At 50.5% G+C, this 25,813-nt stretch overlaps 12 protein-coding genes across 12 annotated transcripts; 5 read left to right on the top strand and 7 right to left on the bottom strand.

Moving 5' to 3' along the window:
* Window positions 1–242: 242 nt before the first annotated feature.
* N7510_001532 (CRAL-TRIO domain-containing protein) lies at window positions 243–1,935 on the bottom strand (the record flags this gene model as incomplete). Its single annotated transcript, XM_056973459.1, has 3 exons — window positions 243–688; window positions 764–863; window positions 1,030–1,935. 3 exons carry the CDS (start codon window positions 1,933–1,935, stop codon window positions 243–245), a joined length of 1,452 nt encoding a protein of 483 aa, XP_056838576.1.
* A 1,118-nt stretch (window positions 1,936–3,053) lies between these two features.
* N7510_001531 (uncharacterized protein) lies at window positions 3,054–4,356 on the top strand (the record flags this gene model as incomplete). Its single annotated transcript, XM_056973458.1, has 4 exons — window positions 3,054–3,224; window positions 3,276–3,419; window positions 3,471–3,538; window positions 3,594–4,356. Coding segments are annotated over 4 exons (1,146 nt in total), but the record flags the coding sequence as incomplete, so codon positions are not given.
* Window positions 4,357–6,302: 1,946 nt separating this feature from the next.
* Window positions 6,303–7,980, bottom strand: brlA (C2H2 type transcription factor BrlA; the record flags this gene model as incomplete). The annotated part of the gene is made up of 2 exons (XM_056973457.1): window positions 6,303–7,651; window positions 7,968–7,980. The coding sequence occupies 2 exons, from the start codon at window positions 7,978–7,980 to the stop codon at window positions 6,303–6,305; spliced, it is 1,362 nt and encodes a 453-aa protein (XP_056838574.1).
* Window positions 7,981–8,825: 845 nt separating this feature from the next.
* On the top strand, window positions 8,826–9,266 carry N7510_001529 (uncharacterized protein; the record flags this gene model as incomplete). Its single annotated transcript, XM_056973456.1, has 1 exon — window positions 8,826–9,266. One exon carries the CDS (start codon window positions 8,826–8,828, stop codon window positions 9,264–9,266), a length of 441 nt encoding a protein of 146 aa, XP_056838573.1.
* A 5,419-nt stretch (window positions 9,267–14,685) lies between these two features.
* On the top strand, window positions 14,686–16,408 carry N7510_001528 (uncharacterized protein; the record flags this gene model as incomplete). The annotated part of the gene is made up of 5 exons (XM_056973455.1): window positions 14,686–14,998; window positions 15,045–15,158; window positions 15,214–15,346; window positions 15,396–15,825; window positions 15,881–16,408. 5 exons carry the CDS (start codon window positions 14,686–14,688, stop codon window positions 16,406–16,408), a joined length of 1,518 nt encoding a protein of 505 aa, XP_056838572.1.
* Window positions 16,409–17,005: 597 nt separating this feature from the next.
* Window positions 17,006–17,899, top strand: N7510_001527 (T2 family ribonuclease; the record flags this gene model as incomplete). The annotated part of the gene is made up of 3 exons (XM_056973454.1): window positions 17,006–17,229; window positions 17,291–17,781; window positions 17,838–17,899. 3 exons carry the CDS (start codon window positions 17,006–17,008, stop codon window positions 17,897–17,899), a joined length of 777 nt encoding a protein of 258 aa, XP_056838571.1.
* A 162-nt stretch (window positions 17,900–18,061) lies between these two features.
* Window positions 18,062–18,325, bottom strand: N7510_001526 (uncharacterized protein; the record flags this gene model as incomplete). The annotated part of the gene is made up of 1 exon (XM_056973453.1): window positions 18,062–18,325. One exon carries the CDS (start codon window positions 18,323–18,325, stop codon window positions 18,062–18,064), a length of 264 nt encoding a protein of 87 aa, XP_056838570.1.
* A 144-nt stretch (window positions 18,326–18,469) lies between these two features.
* swc5 (putative Swr1p complex component (Swc5)) lies at window positions 18,470–19,634 on the bottom strand (the record flags this gene model as incomplete). The annotated part of the gene is made up of 2 exons (XM_056973452.1): window positions 18,470–19,184; window positions 19,252–19,634. The coding sequence occupies 2 exons, from the start codon at window positions 19,632–19,634 to the stop codon at window positions 18,470–18,472; spliced, it is 1,098 nt and encodes a 365-aa protein (XP_056838569.1).
* A 233-nt stretch (window positions 19,635–19,867) lies between these two features.
* Window positions 19,868–21,152, bottom strand: N7510_001524 (pectin methylesterase; the record flags this gene model as incomplete). The annotated part of the gene is made up of 6 exons (XM_056973451.1): window positions 19,868–20,321; window positions 20,387–20,450; window positions 20,508–20,651; window positions 20,703–20,788; window positions 20,846–20,982; window positions 21,039–21,152. The coding sequence occupies 6 exons, from the start codon at window positions 21,150–21,152 to the stop codon at window positions 19,868–19,870; spliced, it is 999 nt and encodes a 332-aa protein (XP_056838568.1).
* A 672-nt stretch (window positions 21,153–21,824) lies between these two features.
* On the bottom strand, window positions 21,825–22,578 carry N7510_001523 (uncharacterized protein; the record flags this gene model as incomplete). Its single annotated transcript, XM_056973450.1, has 2 exons — window positions 21,825–22,205; window positions 22,258–22,578. The coding sequence occupies 2 exons, from the start codon at window positions 22,576–22,578 to the stop codon at window positions 21,825–21,827; spliced, it is 702 nt and encodes a 233-aa protein (XP_056838567.1).
* A 790-nt stretch (window positions 22,579–23,368) lies between these two features.
* On the top strand, window positions 23,369–24,560 carry N7510_001522 (dihydroorotase; the record flags this gene model as incomplete). The annotated part of the gene is made up of 3 exons (XM_056973449.1): window positions 23,369–23,423; window positions 23,473–23,552; window positions 23,616–24,560. 3 exons carry the CDS (start codon window positions 23,369–23,371, stop codon window positions 24,558–24,560), a joined length of 1,080 nt encoding a protein of 359 aa, XP_056838566.1.
* A 21-nt stretch (window positions 24,561–24,581) lies between these two features.
* On the bottom strand, window positions 24,582–25,729 carry N7510_001521 (MIND complex subunit MTW1; the record flags this gene model as incomplete). The annotated part of the gene is made up of 3 exons (XM_056973448.1): window positions 24,582–25,187; window positions 25,246–25,572; window positions 25,676–25,729. The coding sequence occupies 3 exons, from the start codon at window positions 25,727–25,729 to the stop codon at window positions 24,582–24,584; spliced, it is 987 nt and encodes a 328-aa protein (XP_056838565.1).
* Between the last annotated feature and the right edge of the window lie 84 nt (window positions 25,730–25,813).

Raw genomic sequence — 25,813 nt, 5'->3', positions numbered from 1 at the left:
TTCACCTGCATTTGGAACTGACTCTAATGTCGATGCGCGGTGACCTCTATCCCTAGCTTGCGGCAAGGGCACCCCGTGGTTCGTCAGACGTACGTCAAAGTGCCAAGGCGTCTATATGCGACAAAATTCAGAACTTGTTTAGCATATATTCAGTTCCATTAAATCTAAACCAAGAACACCAGAGGAAAGTTTGATTCAATGATTCAAAACGCCCTTCCGGACCACATAAAAAATACTCACTACTAGGTGGTAACAGTCCCATCTGGCCCAAGAACCCCAGTGCGGTCAATCAATGCTCGTGCCCGAACATATGGGTCCAGTTTCCAGTAGTTACTCTGAAACTCCTCAACAATTGCCTCTCTCTTGGATTTCAATTCCTTCACCGTCTTTTCATCTTCTTTCTCCGAAAATGTCGTGGCAGAAATCCATGCCGCTGTTGCAGCTAGTAGCCGCAGACCGATCATCATCCGCTCGAACATTAGCGCATCCCGGGTCTTTGTATCCTGCATGACCGTATTTTCGTCTGGCTTTGGCTTGACATACTCGTATTCCCAGTCCTTCTCCCCACCCAGCTCTTTGGGGATATTCTCTCGAGGAATGAATTTCTCCAGGTCCTCGACTGATCGGGTAAAATGGACTTTGGAGGCCACTACGGGGTCCATCCAACCGTGTATGATTTTCCAAAATCCTATTCAATTGATTCATAGTTAGCTACCAACTTCAAGGGTAAAAGTTCAGTAATTCAACATCCAGGAAGGCTGACCAGAGAAAATCCATGGTGCGTTATGGATAAGAAGTATGCCCAATGACTCAGGGTAATTGGCTTCAAAACATTTTATGATAAACTTGACTGGTGAATATTCCTATAATCATGAAAAGTTAATACTTTGTGCCATATGCCTTACAGGGGGCGGAGGTTGTAACTACCATGTTCGACAGTCCGAACCCAGTCATATCAAAGACAATTCCCTAATTGATCCCAAATCAACTGTCAGTAAACAAATACACACACATATTGGCCAAACTTACACCTGTCTCCACTGGAGGAGTCACCAGTATCCGCGTGGTCTCGATGGTATGGACAATATACCGCTCAAGAGTTTTCTGACTTTGAGCTCCAGGCTTATGCAGACGAACTCTCACAACACCAATAGGTCTGCCCTGTTTATCAAATCCATGGAGATAGCTCTTGCCCATCTCAAATTGTGCAATGAAATCTTTTCCTTCCTTCTGCGCAGCAGAATTGAGTTTCTCATCTTCGGCTTGTTGCAGAGCATAAAGCTCGCCCTTGGGCATGATATCATCATCAACTCCGATTGTCTTTCGCCATAAAATTACCGAAGTCATCATTGCAAAGGCTTTTCCAACATCCCATTTTCTGGCTCGTAAAAAACGGAGGAGCAGGGCATCAGGGTGCTCCTGTTTGATCATTTTCAACACCGCAAAGACCATCTCCTCTGGGCCAAGCTTGGACAGGATTGCTTCCATGGATCGAATGTCCGACTCGGAAACGCCCATATCTCGAAGCTGGTTAAATAGTGCAGAAAAATGTTCCGGTGTCACCTTCCGTGAAGCCATCTCCGACTGGATGTTTTTTTCGGCCTCTTTGTTGATCAGAGACTCCATCTTGTCAAGGGCTTTTTGTTCTTTGTTTTCACCATTTGCGTCTGAAATCGACAAATCTTTTGCAGCCGATGAAGCAGGCTCCTTTTTATTTAATGCCGCTAAGATTGCATCCACAGACGGTTCCTCGATACTGTCTAGAGCCTCAAAGAGATGATGAGGCGAGCCTTGTGGGATCGGAACGTCGTAGACAGCAGACAGCACAGAAGCTGCTGAAGTAAACAAGAGGATCCATAACTCTCGTAGTTTTGCTTCTTGGCTTTGGGTGAGGTGATTCACGTACCCCGACAGAGGATCGGATGGGATAGTCATTGGGCAGTAGAAGATTTCTGAGATGATGATAAGAAAGTATCAACTAGTGAGATTACAATACTTTTAGTCTGCCTGGGACTATCTATTGTTTCCTTTTATGTAATGATATGGAGAGCCAACGGGGCCTACTGTGGACCCGTGCCGAGGGCCGACCCCTCCTCGACAGTTGATTTCACAAGTCAACTCCTTGGTATCGCCTCGGCGTTTGGAATATATTGAGGGCAATTGGAATAGTTTTGTCTGTCTAAACTCTCACGAGACTTGCAAATAGACTCGTGGCGAGGGTAGGTACGTGAAGCATAATAGCACCTCCCACGCGTTGTAGAATTGTCTTCGACACGGCTAGCACATGATAATTATTGATAATAAAAAATAAGATTTTTAAGTTAACAATTCACCGATCTCTTGCGGGGTAGCTCTTTAGAGAAATTGTTACTTACTCTTCTCCTCAATTATAATTATTGGCTTCTCGCCGGTGTCTCTATTTAAACGGTTACCTAAGGGGGGGATGTGGAGGCCACTCGTGATAGTGAGCGGAGATGATAAGGTCGAGACAGGGCAGTCAATGCAAGACACAAAGAAACCTCACCTTTTGCAAGATGTCACTCATGCAACATTCAGTAGTTATACTGACAAGAGGTCTTCAAGGTGCTCGGCGTAAAACATCTGTACTATGCAGTTCGTTGAGTGGTTGCAAAGCCGAACGTGTAAGCACAGAGACACCGAGCTGACTGGGTCCATAGTAAGGTAAATATCTCTAGGTGGTAGTTTACTTGCGAAAGGAGACAATGATGGTGTCCACACCGGTTGTCGAAAGCTTTGATTCAGAGAAGAAGGGACACATTTTCGTGTCTGAAATGTAAGTGGTAATGATTACACAATATACTTGACCTAGTTAGCGGGAAATTTGTTTTTGGCGGTGTCTGCACGCGACACATCAGAATTTCCTCGCAATTGACCAAAAAAGATCTTCACTATTGGCGTGTCACCAGCGACCTGCAACGCGTCGCCCACAACAGACACGTGACGATTGCGACACATGCCCCACACAGCCAATTAGTGCTTCAGAATAAGGGTCAATGTTCATTTCAGGCTCTTACCGTGTGGCCTGAGTGAACATGGGATTGTCAATGTCCAACAGGCGGACTCTCCGGTGGATCTTGTACGTCCTTGGAGTGGCCATCATTGTCCTAGCCTTTTGGCCGGTCCCTTATCGCCAGGGATCGGTGCGAGGAAAGTCCCGAGGGGCTCGGCCCGGCCTCAATGCCATTCGCAATGAAACTTTAGGGGTACTTGTTCCAACTAGTCACCGAATTTACTGGTATGCTGATATTTCATAGGTTCAAAAAGTTTTCGCGATCAATAAGCCCAGCAAGGTGGACAAGAGGGACAACATTGTCCTGGGCTCCACGGTCAGCGATTTTTATGTCGAGTTCATTGATGGAGTAGTCCCTGAGGATATTGACCCCAATACCTACCCTTACGTGAGATTGAATTGTTCTCTGCCCCAGCCTTTGCTGACTATCTGTTTTCAGAATTTACACTCTGTTCCCAAGTCAGCCCAATATGCAGCTCGAAGGTCACATTTGAATGTGATGCAACGGTATACAATATCTCGCGGTGAATTCAATTCATCCTGCTAACTAACATTGTCCCAGGATTGTGCACCAACGACTTGGTAGTGCGATTGTCTTTGAAGATGACGCCGACTGGGATGTGACGATCAAGACCCAACTCCAGAGCTTCGCTCTTGCAGTCCGAGCACTTCAGAAGACAGAGCGTGCTCATACCGCCTCACCATATGGCGATGATTGGGATATCCTCTGGATTGGTCATTGTGGAGTGGATTGCAGACACGAAGAGCCTTTTTTCCTGACGCCGAACGAACTTACTGTGGTCCCACCAACCCATTTCCTCCCATACTTGCGCGAGGTCCCTCACATGAGAAGACCCGAGAATTCCCGTATGGCCTGCACTTTGAACGATGGAGTCTGCTCCAATGGCTATGCCGTGAGCCAGCGCGGCGCTCAACGGATCCTCGCCGCTCTTTCAGTCAACCCATCCCTACTAGCAGACCAAATCGACACCGGTGCTGAGTTTGACGTGGTTTTGGGTAGGATGTGCGGCCATGGATATCTGCGATGCTTTGCGCCATATCCGTCTCTAACAGGAAACTATCACTCAGCTGGGCTAGCATCAAAATTCTCCGACATCGCTAGCGGTCCTGAGGAGATGGTTGAGGCTGAAAGTCACGGGTTGATGTATAGCACGATGTTGAACATCAACCGGCTTCTGAATGGCGAACCAACGGTCCATGCAACGTGGGATGACGTGCCAATGTTGGATGTTGACCCAAATGACATTTCAACACCTCAAGGAGGAACTATTCAGATGCAGGGAGCACAGGGAATATATGCCATCAGGTTTGTTCCGTGGTAGGAGCAGGAGCATCGCTTCACAAGTGTACCATAGAATTTACCATGTAAAACTAGCTGCAAAATTTGCTGTAAAACAAATCAAAAGCCAAATCCGCTATACCCAATGAAAAAGCCTTGACTAGTAAATGAAATATAGAGCTGGTGGGCCTTCACTGAATTTCTTTGAAGGTAAAGTTAGAAATATCATCTCCAACAACGCCCCAAACTGAGTTATCTCATTGCCAAGAGAAAGAATTTTTCCAAGGAGATTGTATACGACTTACGACAACTCAGCAAGAGTACATCATGCGATTTATTTGGGGATATGCTTCCTATAGAACAACGGCCACATTACAGGTTGTGAAATTGAGAGCGAACAAGACCTTGTTCACTTCTATGAACATTTCGGAGGATTAGCGGGACTAGGACCTGGATTTCTACATCGCGTTCTACATGAAGAAGACATTCTTGCTGATTCCATGAATTCCGATCGAGAGTCTGAGACGGTCTGGGAATGAAATTACGCTCTTTGGGATGAGAGACGATTGAAGGAGTGGAAAGCGCCATTGCTAGTAGAGAACGGCCAGGTTGGTGAAGCCTCTGGCAGTACTCGAGTATTTAACTCTTACTGAATACGCCTGTGTTCCATCAAGCGTGGGTGAATATTTGCTTATCTTAAAATCGACGGAGGCGGGAGTTCCAGGAATTCAGGGTATGGTAGCGAACGAAGGGCAGAAACACAAGGGGCGCAGCTTGGCAGGAGCACCAAGCGTCGTTCCTTGTGCCTCCGGCAGCGGTTCATGTACTCGAGTATGGAAAGACGTCGGCGTAACAGGATTGTTGTAGCGGTTATCCTGACCTACGTGAGTTCTATACTGGTGCTGCTTAGCATGGCGCGGGCGTTGCATCAAGCCTCCATTTCAGCCCTAATGCGTTATGCGCATTAGTCTCCTGTGCATTCTCAGGACACATGTCCACGCATAGAGAAAAAGAAAAGAGATGCCTAGAACTAGAACGAGCCATTTTAGCCACGTCAGCTGCGCAATTTCTATTCGATTAGGCACGTGCTTTTAGCAGCCGAGACTAATAGGAAGCAAGCCGTTTATCCGTGGAATGTTACCTGAGTTCCAAAAACTAAATGGAGTAATTTGAAAGAAGATACCATAATAGCTATGGAGGCTGAATCGTGCAAGCAGATAGGTCGGATGGAGAGATCCAGGCACGAACGGGTTGGGTGTGATGTGTAACATTTGGGTCTCCACAATCCGACAGCGAGGAACAACGCAACATCTAGAGTTGAAGATGACACTTTGAAGAAGATGCTTATCTTTGATGATACTTTATCCAGGAAAAGGAAGGGGATAGGCGAAATTTCATAGAATTTGTGAACGAAGGTGTCTACGGGTCAAGAAAGTAGGAGATTAAAGACAGAAGAGTAACACTGATAGCTTTGTTTTTGCTTTGGATATTATTCCACAGAAATATATGGGTGGTAGTACAAGCAATCAAAAGAAAAAAAAAACGAAGCAACACGTTATAGCTGATTGTACAAGGATCGCCTTCGGCCTTGATGGGTGGTTGTTTGACCTCCTGATTATCCCCGGGGCGATCATAAGAACAGGAAAATATGCAAACGCCATAAAAAAGAGAAAGACGTCTCAAAGTGCCTCACCAGGAATTCGAATGACACCAGCAAAGTATGCAAGAGAATAACGAAAAGATATCAGACAGCCTCGGAGATCCTCGAGACATGTAAAAACGCCGCGACGCACCGGCCTGTACGGCCAATAATGCAAGTGCCACCTCTTGTGGCACCAGTTTTCCTCCAAAAAGAAGGGGTATCAAAAAAAGTATGCCTATGTAGGCAGCGTGATTCCTTTTTTTTCCATTTCCGATCGCGTGGTGGTTTGGTTTTTCAATTTTTGCTTTTGATTGTGACTTTTTCTGCATCTAGTCATCCCAGCCATCCACGCTCAACTCGCGGCAGTCAGGCATGTTGTCATCCAGTTTGCTGCCCCAGATCGGGCGACCCTCAGGGGTCAGCTGGCCACGGAAATCAGGATCGAAATCAGGGCTGGTGTCATCGAGGGTGGCAACATAGCGGTTGCGGCCGCCACGCTTGCTGTGAGTCTTGGTGTAGTGCGCATTAAGATTGTCACTGCGAGAGAATGCACGATGGCACCCGGGAACCCAGCACACATGAGGTTTTTCCTTCGAGTGACTCTTCATGTGGCGCTTGAGGTGCTCCTGACGCTTGAAGCGGCCCTTGCACCCAGCCTCCTTGCACTTGAATTGCACCTGTTTGATGATCGGGGGCAGGTTCTCCAGGCTCAGATTAGAGCGAGTCAGCTGCTTCTTGGAAGATTTACGCGAAGCCTGGCGGTGTGGGCGTGTAATAATGCCATCGCGATAAACCGGAGACAGCTGGAAGTCTTCGATGTATTCGGCATTGCCACCAGAGACTCGACTCATGGGGCTGTCAGTGGCAGAGGGGGTGCCCAACGATGACCGAACAGGAGTGGAAGGTGTTTGGGTTTTGAACGTAGGCAGAGAAGTAGGAAACTCAGAGTAGGAAGAAGGAGGCGGGGTCACAGGCGGATGAGGGAACGCCTGGGAAGGGGTGATAGTCTGGGGTGCCATAGATTCGTTTGCCTGCATCCACGGGAGCATGTTGGACATGGACACCGAGTTGGGAATACGGTCATGCTGGTTGAAGATTGGTCGTGACAAGCAAGGATTGGAAGCAGATTCGGGAAGATATCCAGTTTGCTGCTGTTGGCGGTAGTATTGGCGTGGGATGTTGTTGTACTGTGGCATCGGGGCCTGATAGGGAAAGCTGCCGCCTTGCTCGTACGTCTTGGACATGTCGGATGGAATCCAAAACGGTTCGGCATTCTCATCATAGCCAGGCATGTACTCTGGAATGGCCATCTGGTCGTGGCGCTCCATGGCCCCGTACTGCATATTGAGGCTGTCGCTGGCTGTCAAGTCGGCCATCCTGAATGCACTGCGCAGTGGCGTGGCGGATGTCCTTCTTTCCATCGGCAGGCTGTGATATTGGCCAGTCTCATGCCACCCAGGCGAGGCCATAGAGTTGTGACTGTAGATACTGGTAGGAGTCGGGGTAGGAGAGTCCAAGGGGGAGAAGCTCGAGGTCATCGAAGGGCATTCGCTCGGGCCAAGGGAGCGACAGTCAACCTCCACAGTCAGACGATCAGAAATATGCTGTCCCTGAGGTCTCATATCGTCGCCTTCGGCTTTCAGTTCTCGGGATCCGACTGGGTCGACAATAGTTTCACCTGGTGAAGGCACTCGTTTAGTGGATGATTGTTGAGATTAGGGATTATGTAGCCAAAGAACGACCAATTGACCAAGAAGCAAGCATAAAATAATAGGAAAGTAAAAGAGGGCGGGTCTGCAACGGTGTGTACAGAGACAAAGAGAAGGACAGGAACCACCCAAAGAGAGTGAATGTGATTAGGAGTATGAAAGGGAAGCAAAGAATGTCGAGGGTTGGAGTGGAAGAGAGGAAAGAAGGGAATGGAGGACAAACGAGCAGAAATAAACAAATTGGTCCAGCATACAATCCCGAGGAGGGGGTGGTATCGGACTTACAGCTATACGCCATGTCTATGCTCAGATCAGATCCAGAGCTCCAAGTACCAGAGGCGCGACGCGTGCCGGTGGTCGCAAGCAAGGCCAGGAATGCAGGCTGTGAGCTCCTGGGTTACCACGGCAAAGCCTGGATCTGTTACCAGGAGAAGCCTTAGTTTGCTCGGTGTCGCGGGTTAGTCGCGAACAATAGGCCGGGTTTGCCGACAGGGGATAAAGGACCGTGGCTGGACAGTGACAGGCGAGACCGGGGTTGCAGTATCGCCCTGAGACGCGGTTCCTTGTTCTGTATTGCGTGTTGTAAGAGAGGGAGGCAGGGTCAGAGGGATGGACAGTGGGGTGAAAGAAGGGATGAGGGCAGTTATAAGAAGAGGGACAGCAAGGAGTCGGAGTCAATTGATCTGAGCGAGATCGAGGAGACAGCAACTGTCTTAGGTCGGAGTGGGCGGTTTATAGGATGCAGCAGATTAATGATTCACTTAGGGCTTGTTCCTGGAGAGGAATTGGGGGTGTGGATCGTCCTCGCCATCCCTCACTTTCGTTTCTTTTTTGGTGAATTATTTTTTATTTGCATTATTATTATTTTTTTCGCTGCAGCCCGTGGATCATTCGAGCCGGCGCCAAAGCATCATCGGATATCATCTGCAGCCAATCTGCTCCTGCCATGCCGGGGGCATGCGGCTACAATCGCTGGATGTCCTGAGTACATCAACTGGAATGCTCGCTGTTCGTCGCCTCCTCGGCTGTACCTCTTGCGTTCCGCGCAATGTGAGTAGAGTCTATTCTCGATGCAGCCCTCATTGGGTCCTGCATGACATGCAGCGCCATTACATACTTAGGTGCGTCCGAGGGCATAAGACGATGCGGAAGGTCTCTGGTCGATCCTCCCCGGACTTTCTGGATCGCTTCGTTGGGCGTCGATCATGTCAAAACTGGTACGCGCACCACCGGGTCTGGGACCTGCGTCGCTCTAAAGTCCGGATCAGCCACTACGAGCCCCCCGGTTGGAGGTCTGACAGCACGCATTTCTCAGGATGTAGACAGCGCCACCAACTTCTCAGTCATCTACAAGGTCCTGACTCTGAGACCCTCGCCGAGACAACCGGGAGGCCTGATTGTCATGAGTTCTCGGCCGGGGAGGGAAGCAAATATGAGCTCGCTCAGATGTCTGTGGCGGTAGTGGGGGTGTTCGACATACTGATCGATCTGGTACTTTGGATGGGTCCGGCGACAGGTCAGACGTTACGAAGGCTGGGCGTTTGCTGGACCATGGTCTGTGCAAACCCGGGTGTGCAGCCGTGATCTTCGATTTTCAACACGCAGCATCCCGGCTGTGAGGGTAGCATCGTAAATTCCATGGCATGTTTATCCATTCTCTCTTTTCTCCGTGGAGGTTCTTTTGGGTTCGAGCTGATCAGAGCGCATTGACAGTGGATCAGCTATGGATCGACCAGTTTGGACTCCACATCCGATAAGGCTCCATCGGCCCCCGACCCGCCCCTATCACGGTGGAGAAGCGTCGCCTAGGCAGTTCCCAGTGGCCATCTAAACGGGTTCCAGGAACACCGTCTCATCGTCATCATAGTCTCATTGGAATGTATCGATGTGTTTGTCCGGTGACTGGCAAAGGATGCGCCTCAACGGTTCCGGATAGCGTCGGATGGCCTTAGGTCTGCTCCCACTAGCTAATCTGCATCCTCTCAATCATTTGCCAATGTTTCTGATCCGTCATGCGTCAGTTGATGGGACTGCCCAGTGACAGAGACTCGACCAGTCGTCCCGATTGGTATAATCCGGGCACTTTTATTCCGGTTTTCTGCGTGGCTAGGCTCTGTCGGCCGTGTTTCCTAACTCCTCCACTTTCTGCTTACATCCTTTTAGTTTGTACAAAGAGTGCGCGCCACACGAGCCGAGCCGGCCTTTCGTAAACCATGCCAGCCCTAATTGGAATGACCCGTGGCCCGGATGTTTGATCGGGTCGCTGCAGTGCTACCACGGGTTGGGGAGATGGCCTCGCTCTCGCCTAGTCGTATTCTGTCGTCTTTGACATTTTCACATGGACCGCCGATGAAACCGCCATCATGAATTGTGTGTTTGTAAGCAGTGTCAATAAACCCGTGATTCCAATAACCCTAAGAGGACAGACAGCCGGGTGGTGACAGCTCTCACTGCCTAGCCGCATCGCTGATTCGCCACGCCCGTTTAATTAAAAGAAGTCTATTTTGAACCTCTTCGACCTGTACGTGTAGAAAACGCAAGATTGGCTTCGCACATCCCAATTAGTGTGTCGCACTATCCTCGATAACTAACTAATGGCTCCCCGCATTCTAGCCCTGGGCCATAATTGGCGCCTATTGTTCCGATTTCAGAAAGACTGTCGATCACCGGTGCCTGCAGCTGGTCGGTAGCGAGATCTGATCTCGCAAATTTTTGGCCCCTTAAATTGTTCCAGCCCCCTAAAGACACACGAGGAACCTCAGAATAGTTTCATGAATCATGCATATGTTCCGGCTATTATCTTGACTTGTCTGCTCCTCTACCCAGTACCTGCAGCATACAGCAAGAACAAAAAGATGTATCATGTGCAACTAGAGCTGGCTGCAGCTATCAACAAGACTATTGTGCCTTGTCCTGTCCCGAAACCATGGAAAACCGGTAGGCCAAGAGACTGCTGTGTCGCTTACGCCGTTCCATATTTAGTTGCAGGTCGTTTTCAGTTAGGCGCAGCTCGGCAACGTCTCAATTTTCTTTTGTCGTCTATAAGATTAGTCTCAGATGTCTTGCTTTTTTTTTTGGAGAGCCTCATTGTATCTCTGAACTAAAACTCTAGTCAGATAGCGATATTCGAAAGCACGGACGTGGATCGCGCAAGGGTTGAATCGAAAGACAATATTATCCCCAGAGATCTCGGGAGCCCCTGCGTCCAGAAGGATGATTTGCGTCCAGGTACGTGTGCTATTATTGAGGATGCCAAGACTGTTCTGCTCGTCAAGTCTCCAGTACCAGACTCCGCCATCAACAACGATGCGTCTAACTGTTGGCATGAGAGCTAGACTCCACCCATGGGCTAGTACTGAACTAATTGCCTCTAGTGAGATACCAAAATAAAAAAGCTGTTTGCCGTCGCATCGAGCCATGCCGGCATGCAACTATCCTCATTTCGGAACTCCATGACTTCGTCAGCCACTGGGTCCTATCGGTGGCAATTTCATTATTTGGGGCTGATCTAAGGTAAGTGGCGTTGGCTTGGTACATGTTTCTGCTGTCTGTGCTGCACAGTGTGAATCATGGGGAAACCTTCATGTTCGATGAGTTTGCGCACTACTGTTTGACTTGTTGAACGGATTTGATCCTGAGCTTATATTGAATACTTCATGCTATGCTATAACTTTCAGGCTATGAAACATTGTGAGTCTAGAGTCTTTTATGGACATACCATCACGCTTTATCCAGCATCCTGCTCCGCTGCAACAAGCCTTCTCAGACCTCACTAGATCAATCATATGATTGGGCCAGTGCATGACAAATTACACATTCTCCAAATCGTCGAGGGTCTAGCCCGAGTGTTTATTATTATCTTGGCGTGCTGATCCAACTCTCGACCAGGTACTCGACCAGGTACTCGGTGCGCCATTCTCAGGCTATTGCATCAATTCCATGTCTTCCGATGCCGAAACAGATATTCGTAAAGTCCGAACATACCTGCGTAGTGAAAGAGATCAGCAAATATGTGAGCCTCTGACGCCATGACCATGGCGTAGATGGACCGTCAATCATACTGCGGGGACCATTTAGCCCATGCAGATAACCACTAGCTTCAACTTGGACATACCAGTGCTATTGCTGTTTCGCCTCTCGCTAAGCATTCTCCGGAATTGCGAACATCTCCCGGCCCGCCGACGCATCAACCGCGCTAGCTGAGTATATTGGCTGCTGTAGGTACGTTATAGTCGCAGTGGCGGGCTCCACTGACGCAGTTGAATGGCATTGTTCGGGGGCTTCGGGCGTTTCCAGCTTCACGAAAAACTGTAGGCAGTCATTCGCACTTTCCAACGACTCACATTGTTCGGGTTCGTGCTAATGCCTGAAGAGCCGCTCGCTTCACACGTAATTATGGGATGGTTTAATTCATTCGCTAATAAGATATAACCTTTAAGATTGACTCTATGGATACTACAGTAGTTCCCGACGCGTGGGTAGCCAAGACTTGAAAGCTTGCATAGCTACCCTGGATGGTTTGGTCTGCCATCCCGAACTTTGAACGCCGCCAACTGCTGCATGCAGGGACTCCAAAACTAGCCACGGAGGATTTCGGTTTTGCCTGTAATTTACTGCCCATAGTCTATGTTAGAAACACCAAAAGGACCCGTGTTAGCTCGAGTAGTGCCTGGAATTAAGGCGCTCCTTCCCATTCTATCGCCACCCCCTTGCATCACTGCTTTCTTCTTCCCCCAACGGTCTGGGCTTTAACTCAGACACTCAACTCAATCTGTAAAATTGCTTTTGTGCCACCGTTCTCGTTGGCTCGCATTGCAGCGTGGTGCATTACCTTGCATTGTTTCTGGTTTGATAAGCAAATACAGTTTCCAGGATCCGGGTCGAGTGAAAAGTTTATGTGGGACTTTAAAATCTTCTACAGGAAGGCGACGCGAGTGTATGAGACAGACGGTCACGTTTGCTTGATATTTTTGAATTCGCGTTTCCCGGGTGGCAGTCTTCACGCGTGAGTGGGATTCACAAGGATCGCGTTTGGGGGCAATGTAGCCGCGGAGAAACACACCGCGTCTTTAATACATAACAATAATGCTTTAAAGTGCGATTTCTGTTGCATAATATAATTCTTGATCATGCAGAGAATACTGGCTGCTATGTATGTTAATCTCTCGATAGACTACTCAGTCGCAAAGCATGGAATATAACCCGAAGCTAAGAACAGCCACTGCGATAAACTGCAATAATCGACCTTACACATGACAAATGCTAGACATAACACCGTCAATATGGAGCACAGGGGCAGCGCGCCTGCACCGTCCATGCACCGTGAGCCATGACCAGACCCTTTGGAACAGAAGGGGCTGGACCTTTCAGGGTTGAGCCAGAACTCGAAGTGATATCATAACGTATCACCCTTGCGCCCTGTTATCTTGCCCAAATTTTGTGCATTGTACTTTGAGCTATGGTTTCACTTCCATATGGCAGTAGGTACCCTGACTGGGCTTAAAGTATGGGTGGTGTTTAATAGACTGCACGAGGTTGTGGGACAAAGGATGAAGTAAAAGGGCCCTGCAACAGGGTCAGGTAACGCGAGACATATGAAGTGTTGGGAAAGGATCAGACAATCAAGAGTGAAGGGTCACGATCTACATGCTTATGAATAATTAGTTCGAGGTCACGAGTTTATCATGGTCAAGGTTGGAACACCTGAAACTGGACACGAAGACATTAGACGAACAGATGAGGCAGTTATGGCTGACCGAAATGCTTGCTGAGAGGTTTTGATCATAGTTGGGTGCTTCGAATACTTATTTGTAACAACCCTGTAGATGTAGGATATATTTACGTCGGAGTCGATAACATTGCGTTTTTCTCAAAGTCGGATATATATATTGACATACCTGTGCTTAGGGGCATGGGTGATTTCAGATAACCTCGAGTACTGAATTCATGTATAACAAGCGAAACAAACAACTAGGTGGATTCTTTTCTCGCTCAGTTCAGTTCATACCGAAATCTATATAAAACTTCTACATGCTGGATTGGCGGTCATTGAAAATACATAAATTAAATCGGGAGTCTTCAACCCCGACTCCGAAAAAATGACGACGAACTGATAGAAGAGAAGACATTAAGAAAGCAACAATGAGAAATTGTGTATTAGCGAGGAAGCAAACAACCGGCTGGCCCGACTGACAATGCCCATCCCGACACACATACAAATCGTGTAATTTAGCATGAAATCCATCCACTCTCAGTCGTGCCAACCCAAAAAAGAAGCACAATTGAAAGCAACGATAGAATTTTTCCGACCCACTGATAGATACCAACTTTGAAAACTGGCCGGACAAGTTTGAAACCACCTGGTTGGCTCCAGAATCCCAACACCAACGGTGTGTTGAGCTCTCAGCCGCAACTCTGACGGGCTCCCCAATAAAGTCAAAGAACGGAGAAACGCAGAATTCACTCTGGAGTTGTGGACCGGTTTCTTCTTCGCGATAGCTGGCAAGTGGTGCATAGTTCAAGTTTATAAACATTATGTGGAGTAAACATGGGGCAAACAAGCTCGAAGATGTTTGGATTGCCTACTGATCTACTGAAAGCCACGGCAGAAAAAAGTGCTCATAACGACCAAAATCTCGGAAACAGGAATCTGGTTGAGAGGATTCACACTCCATTTCAACTGAGGCCATACCGAACTCACAATGGTCAGATTGATCAATTCTGACTTCATCAATGGGCCCCACTTCCTATTATTCGAGGTCCGAACTCCGAACAACGAATGATTACGGGGGTAATCACCAAACACGGAATAACTCCTTGGAACCAACTCCGAATGATCGGCCAAGCCGGGGTTGGCGCGACCGGAGATAACTATTAATCTATCGTCCAGCCGTCACGATCAGGCTGCCGTTTTCCTCTCCTTGGATATTTCTACAGCCATTCCGGAATGCTCGTCAACTCTGTTTTTGTTTTCGTATAGGTTCGTGCTCTTCACACAATCGAAATGGTCGCCCGAGGTCGCGATGAGACGGAGCCCCTGTTGGGCTCCGCAGACAACGCGCGCGGCAGATCGGCGGGATCGAAAAAGATGCTGATCTTGGTTGTGTGCTCGATATTCGTCCTCGCCCTAGATTTTGGATTCTTCTTGGGCACTGCACCTCAGACACAGATTTTTGAGCAGATTATCTGTCGGCAGTACCAAGCCGACCTTCAGCGCGTTGGGAACATTACCCACGGAGATCCGTGTAAATCGGAGGCAGTGCAGGGAGAATTAGCGCTGGTCATCGGCCTCAAGGATACATTTGAAGGGATCCCCAGTACGTCTCTCGCCTTACGTTCTTGATGGATGCTGATACCTACCAGGTATCCTGCTTTCTCTTCCCTATGGAGTCCTCTCAGACCACTGGGGACGGAAACCAGTTATGGGCCTCGCGTTATTGGGCTTGATACTTGGGGAACTGTGGGTTCGGCTTGTTTGTGCGTGTAATCCATCCGGGTAGGAGAGCCCTTTGCTGATACGTGAATCTTTCAGGCTGGTGGTCAGATGTATTGCCTCTCCGCACAGTCTGGTTCTCAGCGCTTTTCAGGATCGTCGGTGGGGGTGATATGGTTCTCACCGCAATTGCGCTGGTGATGGTTGCAGATGTCTTTTCAGAGGAAGAAGTGTATGTCTAATTCGCGTTTACAGAATGACCGATTCTGACATTTTCCCAGAGCAACAGCCTTGTTCCGGCTGACGTCCTGTGTCACATTGGCAGAGGTCTTGGCCACTCCGGTCAGCGCCTATTTGATGACCTATAATATTTGGTGTCCCTATATCCTTGGACTTGGAATACTTATTGTGGGTGTTACTCCTGCTTACTTTCTCCCCGAGACGCTGGAAGATGCCAAAGCGAAGAGGAGGAGCCAGGTGATTGCAACCGAGGACGACGATGACGACCAGACTCCGTTACCGGTGAACAAAACAATGCGAGAAGAATTCACCAGCAAGCTCCGCGAGTTCAAAAAGTCCACGCAGTTTATTTGGAAGGACTTGAATGTCTGCCTGATCATTTTGATGTTTTTTGTAACCATCATCAGCAAACAGACCTCGAATATACTATTGCAGTATGCCTCCAAGAAGTTCCACTGGAGTATTGCTCGGGTACGTGGTACATTGACTCTCTTTCATGCGATATTCAATACTAACAGCGCATCAGGCCAGCTTGCTCATTTCTCTGCGCGGGACATTCATGCTCTTCAATTACCTACTCCTGATGCCGGCCACAAACTTCCTCCTAGCCAAGTATCTCCACCTACACGGCAAGTGGAGAGACCTGCGCATGAGCCAGGGAAGCGGACTTTTGGCAATTATCGGCTTCGCAGCCATGTTTGTAGCGCCGGTCCCCGCGATCTTGATCTTTGGCTTGGTGGTCCTGTCACTGGGCTCAGCGTTCTCGGTCTCTTCGCGAAGTTTGGCCACTGCCATCGTTCTACCAGATCAAGTCGGAGCTCTATATTCCGCCATTGCTATTGCGCAGTCGGTGGGTATGCTCGTGGCCGGACCATTATTTGCCGCCTTGTTTCGTCGGGGAATGCACCTCGGCGATGCGTGGATGGGTTTGCCATTTCTCCAAGCCGCTCTATTTTATGTCGTTGCCTGCATTGCTGTATCGTGCATCCGACTGAGGCCATCGCAACGCAATGGGCAGGAAGAAGAGCCAGAGCCATTATCATTGTCGGAATAGATTGGCACGCCGGAATTTCTCAGAATAGAACAATAATACATACACTGGTTATCAGTATCATCCGACTACATACCACTAACTCTAGATACTACTACTATGTGAACAGAAATGATGTATGTAGTGGCAAAACGCCGGACGGAGACCCACGGGCTCAGGGTCCTTCAATTCCCGCGATACCCTATGAGGCGAGTCGCAAAGGATGGGCACAGCCGCAGATCCCGGCACCGACCACGCTGGTTCGTCAGGGCTCGGCGATCAGCGCCTGGGCTAATCTCGACCTTCAACAAATGCAACGTCGACTTGCCTGGTTTTGTTCTTCTCCTCAAACAATGCGGCAGCCCCGGGCGATCGTCTCTCCACCTTCCGATGGAGCACCGTCGCTTTTGCCCACGGTGATACCCGATCGCCCTGGCAAATGAGCGGTCTCTTATCGGCACATGTGCTACAACCAGCAGGGATCGCCCGTACCTGCGCTTGTACCTCGATATGTATAAGTACCGTAGGAGAGACCCTGGCTGCGGCTGCCAGTCAAGAATCACTATCGTTGTCTCTTGTCTCAGATCTGCGATACACAGTCTGTGATACCACACATCAACAATGCCTCAATTCAAATCTTCGCTGGGTATGATGGCCCTGACTGTTGGCTCTGCTATGGCCGGCCTCCAGTCGTGCTTGAGCAACTCGACGCTGAGCTGCCACGGCTCCTCTAAGACCCCGACCTGCTGCTACCAGTCGCCCGGCGGTGCTCTGCTGCAAACCCAGTTCTGGGATACTAACCCGGCGACGGGCCCGTCTGATTCGTGGACCATCCATGGACTGTGGTGAGTATTTAGGAGATCTAAACGAGAAAAAGAAAAGATCACTGGCTCACCATACACTCAGGCCCGACAACTGCGACGGCACATACCAGGCCACTTGCGACTCGGCCCGTGCCTACACCAACATCACAGACATCCTAAAGTCGCAGGGCCGCTCAGAGCTGCTCACGTACATGAACAAGTACTGGGTGTCCGACGACGGATCGGACGAGTCGTTCTGGGAGCACGAGTGGGGAAAGCACGGCACCTGCTTGAACACCATCAAGCCGAGCTGCTACAGCAACTACCAGCCGCAGGAGGAAGTTGGCCAGTTCTTCCAGAAGGTGGTGGATCTGTTCAAGGGCCTGGATACCTATACGGCTCTCTCCAATGCTGGCATCACCCCGGACTCATCCAAGACCTACGATCTCGCCGATATTCAGAATGCACTATCGAAGATCCACAGTGGCGTGACGGCGTACGTAGGCTGCGAGAGTGACAGCATCGATGAGGTCTGGTACTTCTTCAATGTACGCGGCAACGTTATTGATGGCACGTACCAGCCGACTGCTCCCCGTAAGTTGTGCCCCTACTGTACATCATGAACCTTTTTATCTAACTGCGCCCGCTAGTCACCAAGTCCAGCTGCCCCTCCAGCGGCATCAAGTATGCCCCCAAGAGCAGCAGCAACTAAATGATGATAAGACTGTGAACGCTCCATTGATGACCCAAGATGAAGTGCAAGTGTGAGACTGGGTTGGGTATCTTCTTGTTCATAGCCAGTAAGAATAAAGTACATACATCTGAGATTCAGTACATAGGAAGAGGGTATATGGGAAGAACCGGCCTGCCAAAGCTAGATATCCACTATATTCGTATTCAAGCCGAGCAACAGCAAGCCTGCCGTTGATCCCCCTGATTCTTCACGCCTCGCAGTGCCATACCAGAAGTGGCCACGGTTGTCTGAAATATTGTGCAAAGAGGGTTTCAAATCCTTGACAGGGGGCGGAGACCCCGGCACGAATTGTGCCCCGTAACTGGGGATCGGGGATCGGCCTTGGCCTTCCTCAAACGAGAGAGGCGGGCGCTCCCCACCGACCGATGATAACCAGGCGGACATGGAGAAGCCTTCCGTCACATACGACCCTATATGCAAGAATCCGGGCCTGCGGATTTGCTGGGTGTAGAAACTCGAGAGGTATATATTAAAAGTGATTTGGGTTTTGCACGCTCGAAAAGGATGAGCCGGCAAGAGACAAAGAGATCACATCGTCTTGAGTCGTGCATTGCGTCGCTCTTCTTCTCGCTTATCTTCCATGCGACCCAGGAAGTCCATGCGGCCCATATAGCCCTCCTTGGCCCGGCTGTGCACGCGGAGCTCGTCTTGGATGCCCGCCTGGTCGACGTACTGCGCCCAATCGAGTCTTGATTTTTCAACTGTGTTGATCTTGGGCCCGCGAGCGTCCTGACCGACAGATTCCTCCGCAACGGGCTGCCTCTCCCAGCTCTTCTTGATCATTCCGTTCGGGTTGGGATCGAACCGCGAGATCTTGCGCACAGGACGGCGTAGCAGCGTGTGCGCAGCGTCAGCAGCCACAACATCCTCGGCACCGGCCAATTCAACATTCTCGCCACTAGACAAGAACGCCCTGGCCTCAGCCGAGTCCTTGGGCACGACCTTCTCCTCTGTGATCCACTCCCCCGCGAATTTGTAGGTGCGTTTGATCTTGACCATCTGCGCACCGTGCTGAGAATGGCGCGGCTGTTCCTCCGGCTCGCGGGAACGCTGGTCCTGCATCTTCGTGTCGGCCGTATGCGCGGGTTCTGGGACCGGCTCGTCATCCTGCTCGGTCTGAGTCGGGCGCAGTCCCAGATCACTCTGGGGGGCGTTCATTTTCTCCCACAAAGCGTTCACGTCCACGGTCGCGCCGTCAATCTTGGCCAGCGGTTTGCGCTCTTCGTGTCTGCGAGAGAACCGCCTGTTAGAATCCGACCATCGACACAACGCCTTGCCTCGAGTGGAGGGCGGTTGTAGAAGAGACTTACAATTGCATCTTCATCGCGCGCGTGCGCACAAACCCTCCTGTGCCGCCCTCTTCATCATCGTCATCGAGGTCGATATCCTCATCAGACTCTTCTGCGCGTTTGCCCTTGGCCTTCTTCCCTTTCCGCCTCCTCTCCTTCCTCTCTTTCGCCTTGCGGATCGTCGCTTCATCGCCAGAGTCTAGTTCCAGGTCTTCGTCGATTTTGGCTTTCTTGTCGGTTTTCCGTTTCTTCTTCGCGGGCTCCGCTGCCTCCTCGTCCGCGTCAGAGGAGAGCTCGGACATGTCCTGCGCCGCGTCCAGCTGGAAGTCTTCATCTTCGGCAGAGTCGTAGGCTTCATCATCCACAACAGGTTCTGCTGCTAATACGGCTGGATCGGCCGGCATTTTGTCAACTGCCGGAAGAGTCGGGTGTCTTACAGAGCGAGAAAGAGAAGGAGAAAGAGAGAAACACGCGACGATGATTCTGCCAAGGCGGTGTTGATAAGGATTACATAAGACATTTATAGATCTGGACTGATTCTCATATTGATATTTCCCTTGACTACAAGACCAAAAAAGTGCAATGCTGTGTGACTATCCCATTATTCCAACTAACTCCCTGCTATATCATTCCACATCTAAGACAAGTAGCTCAAGTCGACCCACGACTGGTATCCGTCATTGATAATATCACCAATGACGAGAGCCGAGCTCAACTTTTTCGAGAAGCTCGCCCGCGTACCCAAGCTACCAGGACCGGAGTTGTCATATTCGGCGAAATCGACATCCTGTGTGTTGGGCTTTGCCTTGGACCACTCGCTCCAGCCGGCACCATTGACCACCTCGCTCATATATGTATCCTGGAAGACAACCCGGGAGAAATCAGACAAGGGACGGCCGAGATAGTAGCTGCCGGACCTGACGGTGTCGTACGGTGCTGCCTCAACGCTGGAGTTGTTGATCACGTAGTAAGAAGGGTCATCGTTCGAGGACCGGCCGTTGGCGGTAATGAAGCCCTGGCCGGAACTTGGGAGGACTTTGATAGCAACAGCGTCGAACCACACACGTGCGTACTGGCCAGTGATAAAGTCGCTGTATTTTTAATGTCAGTTAATGCTATGGGCTGTAGTATTGTTGGTGTGTTATTTTCAACTTACGACGTGCCCTGGATTAGACATCTAGCGAACACCTGTGTGCCACCGACTTGAGTGAGGATCGTGTCTGAATAACAATTCCATCAGTAATTATAACAGTGAGTTTTGGGGCAGATAGACCAACTATCGTTTCCGGTGAACTGGCATCCATAATATCCTTGCTGAGTGCCCGAGGCGCTCAACGCCAGGGCCGACTCGCCGGCACTGTGGCTGTTGGCGAAGTTGAGATTATAGAATCTTGTCGAAGCGGCGCCGTTCTGGACGGTAGCTGGAAGAAGTCAGGGCCAATTTCCCAGAAAAGATTTGTGGATGTACTAACCCGTGTCGGCATCCTTGGATGACGATGCCGACGACGTACTGGCATTGTAGGTGACGGTAACTGTATTGGCCGAATAGGAGAGGATGCTGAACCTCAAGGCATCAGTATGAAAGACTGGAAAGATCATCATTATATCCACTTACTCCTGGGTTTCTCCATAAATGGTAAGAAGCCCACTCATGGCCGGGATAAACACCTGCTCATTGTAGGTACCCGCCTTGACGAAGATGGTCTGGTTCTCGCGGATGCCCTGGTTGAGGGACTGAATGGCCGCGCTAATCTGTTCGCTTCAGTGTTAGATTAGCCTGCCTCCTACTGAGAAGAAGATCACCATACCGAGTCAAAGTCGCCTCCCGATTTAGCCACCACAATCGATCCCGGCGGCGGAGTTAGACGACTGGTCGCGAAAGCGACGGCGGCGAAGAAGGGGAACGAGAGAATGGATTTCATAGCGGCACACAACTATACAGGTTGTTCAGGAGATCCGCGGCGCGACAGCGCACCGCGACCGGCCATTATTTTTATAAAAAGGGCAATGGTAATCCTGGAGACTAGAGTAGAGGGAGAGGGGGCGAATTCCTAGCTACAAATCATTGTCTAGGCCTGAGCGGGAAGAGAGGGCACCCGTTCCTCCAGATCGGCCCCCGAATCAAATGGAAAGATTTGCTTGTTTCCAACAAATTGCCGATCCCCTCACAGCCGGGGAAAAGGGTCTTGATGGAAGAAGGATAGAGCGTGCATTATTTCCACGCGTCTCCTCCCGATGTGACTAGGAAGGGTTACACTCAACACACGTTTTCCCTTTCGGGGGATGGCTAGTTACGCAAGTTGTTCCCGCATCGGAGACCGGGGATATCGCCTGATAGGATTCATGATAGCGCTGTTGCAGACAGACACGGGTTCTCGCCTGCAGGGGCAAAAACGAAACTTGCAAGGATGCCGAGACTAGAGAGTCCCCTACGCTTTGCTCCGTGGGATCGACAGGCCAACACAGGACGAAGAAGGAAAGGAAGACATGGGGCCGAAACTAGACAACTCGTATCTCATAGGCTGGGCCTGCCAGCCCTGATCACCAGGAATTTACTAACTCATACGCATACCCTGTAAACCAAACAATTCTCATCACTGCTTTGTGGAAAACTCCAACTTCTCCAGCTGATGCTGCTCATCTGCGCGCTGGCGGGCCACACCGCGCTGCATCCAGGATCCAACAGTTGCCACGAGGCCCATGATAAATTCCAACCCGACCAGAACGCCGAGAAGGACGAAACCGGTCCGCATCTCGGCACAGTCCCGAGCGAAATGAATAGGGGTCGCAATGTCGTTGTGAGATGACCCCCATTTACAGGTCCAGGAATGCAGCGTTTCGTTTTCGCTGAAGCCGACCGGGTACGTCGATGAAGGAGGGTAGAGCGTGAACAGAACCCCGGTTAGGGCAGTGATAAACCCTGCAACTGCCGAGGCGGAGGAAAATGTATTAAGCGTTTTGATTCGCGAATGGGGCTGTCGCCATGTTAATTAGGGTGAACGAAGGCCAGACACTAGTTATACTAACGGATGGGAGAAGTGCGGTAGCGATGTAGGCCAGGTTCAGAACCGCGATCACACAACCGCAGGCTAATGCGGCTTTCGTGGGCCGAGTATCCAAGTTCAGTGGCCACAAGGCAAGACCGGCATCAGCCCATGCGGCTGTGACCTTGTAATGGCGTAGCGGTACAGCTTCGCAGGCAATGATAGCCACAGAGGCGATTAAGATGACAAAGGACAAGCCTAGACGAGCCCAGTGCAGTGTCCGATTGCGTCGTATGAAATTTGACTCATCCAGGTCTGCTGGACGGCCCTGGTATGAACCGGATGTCGACGAGTCGGAATTCATGGTGGTTAGGTTTAAAGAGAGCGAAAATAAGATATAGATATTGACCAGTAATGACCTCGGCGGGATCTGTTTCAAAAGAAGGACAAATATCTCGAAAGAGACAGTAATGAAAGACAGGGCACGTTCGAAAAGAAAAGCGTTCAGACAATGTTATAGGAAACTCCTCTCAGAAATGGGCGAGTGGATGAGGATTATGTACGGTGATAGAGACCGACATCTTGGGATGTGCAACTTGGCGAGCGTTTCGCCATCACACATTGAACTATCGAATAGGAATCCGAGTATCAAAAAATATCAAGCCATTATTGCTGGACTAAGGCCTAGTACGCGCCTCGTCGGGAGAGAAGCAGCGCTGATTAGGTGGAGTGCTCAGTAAAATGAAGAAGACCCAAAATAGAACATCAATGTCTGGGTCGGCGCGAGCTTGCAGACTTGGCATCGAGGTAAAATCAGCGTGGCCGAACGGTGATTGGGAGACGCGAGGCGCTGATGTTCGCGCTCTGAGCCCGCCGGCGGCTAGAGAATAAGTTAAGGTCAGTGCGGACTACCGCAAAGAGGGCCGTGCAGTTGGCTGTTCCTGCATCTCCGAGCGCAGATATCATTTCCTGGTGACTTGGCATATTCTTCACGGTCCATAATTCTTGGACAAAATGGGAATTAGGGTTAATTAGTTACGTGCTGGGAGGACACAATTCGGAGTTCACCGCCCGGCAGTATACATCCCCGCCGACAAAAAAATTGGCGGGGCGAGGATCATGTTCTTCTTTTTTACCAATAACCTCATATCACAATGCCTCTGTCCAAGCTGAATGGTGTCAAGCTCCCCGCTTCGGCGGACTTCCATGGTCAGTGAGAATGGCAGCGTGGACAAACGATGACTAACTCCAAAGCTAGTTCACCTCCGCGATGGACCCATGATGGAGCTGGTGACTCCGACCATTCGGCAGGGAGGAGTGAACACGGTCTACGTCATGGTAAGAGAAAAGACACAGTTTCATATCTGTTACATTTGACCAACACGATATGTACCTATCTAGCCCAACCTGGTGCCACCGATCACAACCGTCGACCACGCTCTCGACTATAAGAAGCGCCTGCAAGCCATTGAGCCCAACGTCAACTACCTCATGTCGCTGTACCTCCACGAAACCATCACGCCGGAGACGATCATCGAGGCCAAGAAGCGGGGCATAACGGGCGTCAAGAGCTATCCCGCCGGGGTGACCACCAACTCGAGCTCGGGGGTCGTCGACTACTCGGCGTTCTACCCGGTCTTTGCGGAGATGGAACGGCAAGACATGATTCTGAACCTGCACGGCGAGTGCCCGTCCCAGGGCGACGTGACAGTGTTGTCGGCGGAGGAGCGGTTCCTGCCCATCCTGGCAGAACTCCATGCCCAATTCCCCAAGCTGCGCATTATCCTGGAGCACTGTACCACTGCCGCAGCTGTCGATGCTGTGAAGAAGTGCGGGCCAACGGTTGCTGGCACCATCACCGCCCACCATTTGTCCATTATCATTGATTCGTGGGCGGGGGATCCATTCTGCTTCTGCAAGCCGGTTGCCAAGACGCCCGCAGACCGGGATGCTCTTCTGCGCGCAGCAACCTCGGGCAACCCCAAGTTCTTCTTTGGGTCTGATAGTGCCCCGCACCCGGCAGCGTCGAAGCGCGGCGGAGAGAAGATTGCCGCGGGTGTTTTCACACAGCCATATACCACCCAGGTCGTGGTGGATGCCTTCGAACAGGCTGTCCAGAACGGCGTTCTGAAGGATGAGGAGATCACACCGGAGATCGTCGAGGGTTTCATGACTAAGTTCGGACGGGCGTTTTATAAAATTGGGGAGGAGCAGAAGGAGTTCATCACCATCGAGAAGAAAGGTGAGAAGATTGTGGACATCCTGCAGTCCGACAAGACCGATGTGGTCCCCTTCCGAAAGACTCAGGAGACCTGGAGCGTGTCCTGGTCGTGGAAAAGACAATGATCACCTTAAATAAATAAACCCTCATGCCTTCTTTTGGTGTGTAAGCATGCTTGCAACATTCTCCAGTGCATGGGCTTCCGAGATGTCAATCCGGCGGCCCGCGACCATTGGATGTCCATCATCGCCCATAGCAAGCTGCCCGGCGCGCTCTAGGTGCAGCCTGATTCGACTCTCGATGTACTCTTTGCGTTCGTCTCTCTTAGACTTGGTCTCCCTGGGCACAGATGCTTGCGGCAGTGCCGCCAACCTGGGACGGAGCTGTTCCAGGGTTGTTTGGAGAGCAGGAAGTTGAGAAAGAATGAAGGTGGTGTTGGTTGTGAGAGGCGTATGCTTGGTGTTGGACCCAGCCGCAACGCCGACACGTAGCTGGCGCGCGGCGGGACTGGAGGTCAAGAAGGACAAATTGGGCTGGTTATTTTCTTTGTTTTCTGTTGCGTCGGCGCCACCATCGGTTTTGGCGTTTTCGACAGTCGAGAGAATCGATTGCAATTGGGAAATAACCGCGTCGTTCCGAGCGCACTCATCTTTCAACGACCGAGTTAGTTTGCGGGTCTCGATTAGCTTCTTGCGCTGCGCAAGGATGGTTTCTGGTGTCGGGGTGTCGGGCGAAGGGACGAAAGAGAGATTCTGCGTAATAATCTGGTTAATACGCGGTGTCATGCCACAACAAACATGGTCCACCAACCTCGTAATGCTTCAGCCTCACCGAGGATAGAAGATCCTCGGGCACCGTGAGGATATTTCTCAGCACGTAGATTTCAAACTTGTCAAATGCCTTGTCAACATTGGCTTCAAGCAGCGTCTCCAGCTGATGGAGGCCATTCTCAATCTCCAGCTTCGCCTCGGGGTAGACAACATTGCCATCTTCGTCTGTGTCGGGGATGGTGGAGCCGTTGCTGGCGTGCGCGAAACCCAAACGCTCTGGGGGCGTGTTGATCAGACCGGACTCTAGGCTGGAGATGGCCTGGTAGATCAAGTTGTTGATCGAATTGATAATGTCATCTATGAGCGACTAGTTCCGAGGGGCAATCAGCAAGGGTGTCCAGGGGGTGGGGGGTCATATAGCCCAGCACGCAGCATGGGGAATGATAACATAAGAGCAATTTCAAACTCACCAGAGGCGTGTAGCTAAAATGCTCAGCGAGGAGCGAAGTGGTGGCGTCGTTCATGGTGTTGGAGGTGGGGATGGGTGGACGCGATGATGCGCGAAGGAAGAAAAAGACGCGCGAGCGATAGCGACACACCGCCTTTGG

This window comes from Penicillium lagena, assembly GCF_028827675.1.
Source record: "Penicillium lagena strain IBT 129212 chromosome Unknown utg000001l_segment0_segment0, whole genome shotgun sequence".
Taxonomy (NCBI): Eukaryota; Fungi; Ascomycota; class Eurotiomycetes; order Eurotiales; family Aspergillaceae; genus Penicillium; species Penicillium lagena.
Note: the sequence above shows the minus strand (reverse complement) of the source record. Positions and strands in the feature narration are given on the sequence as shown.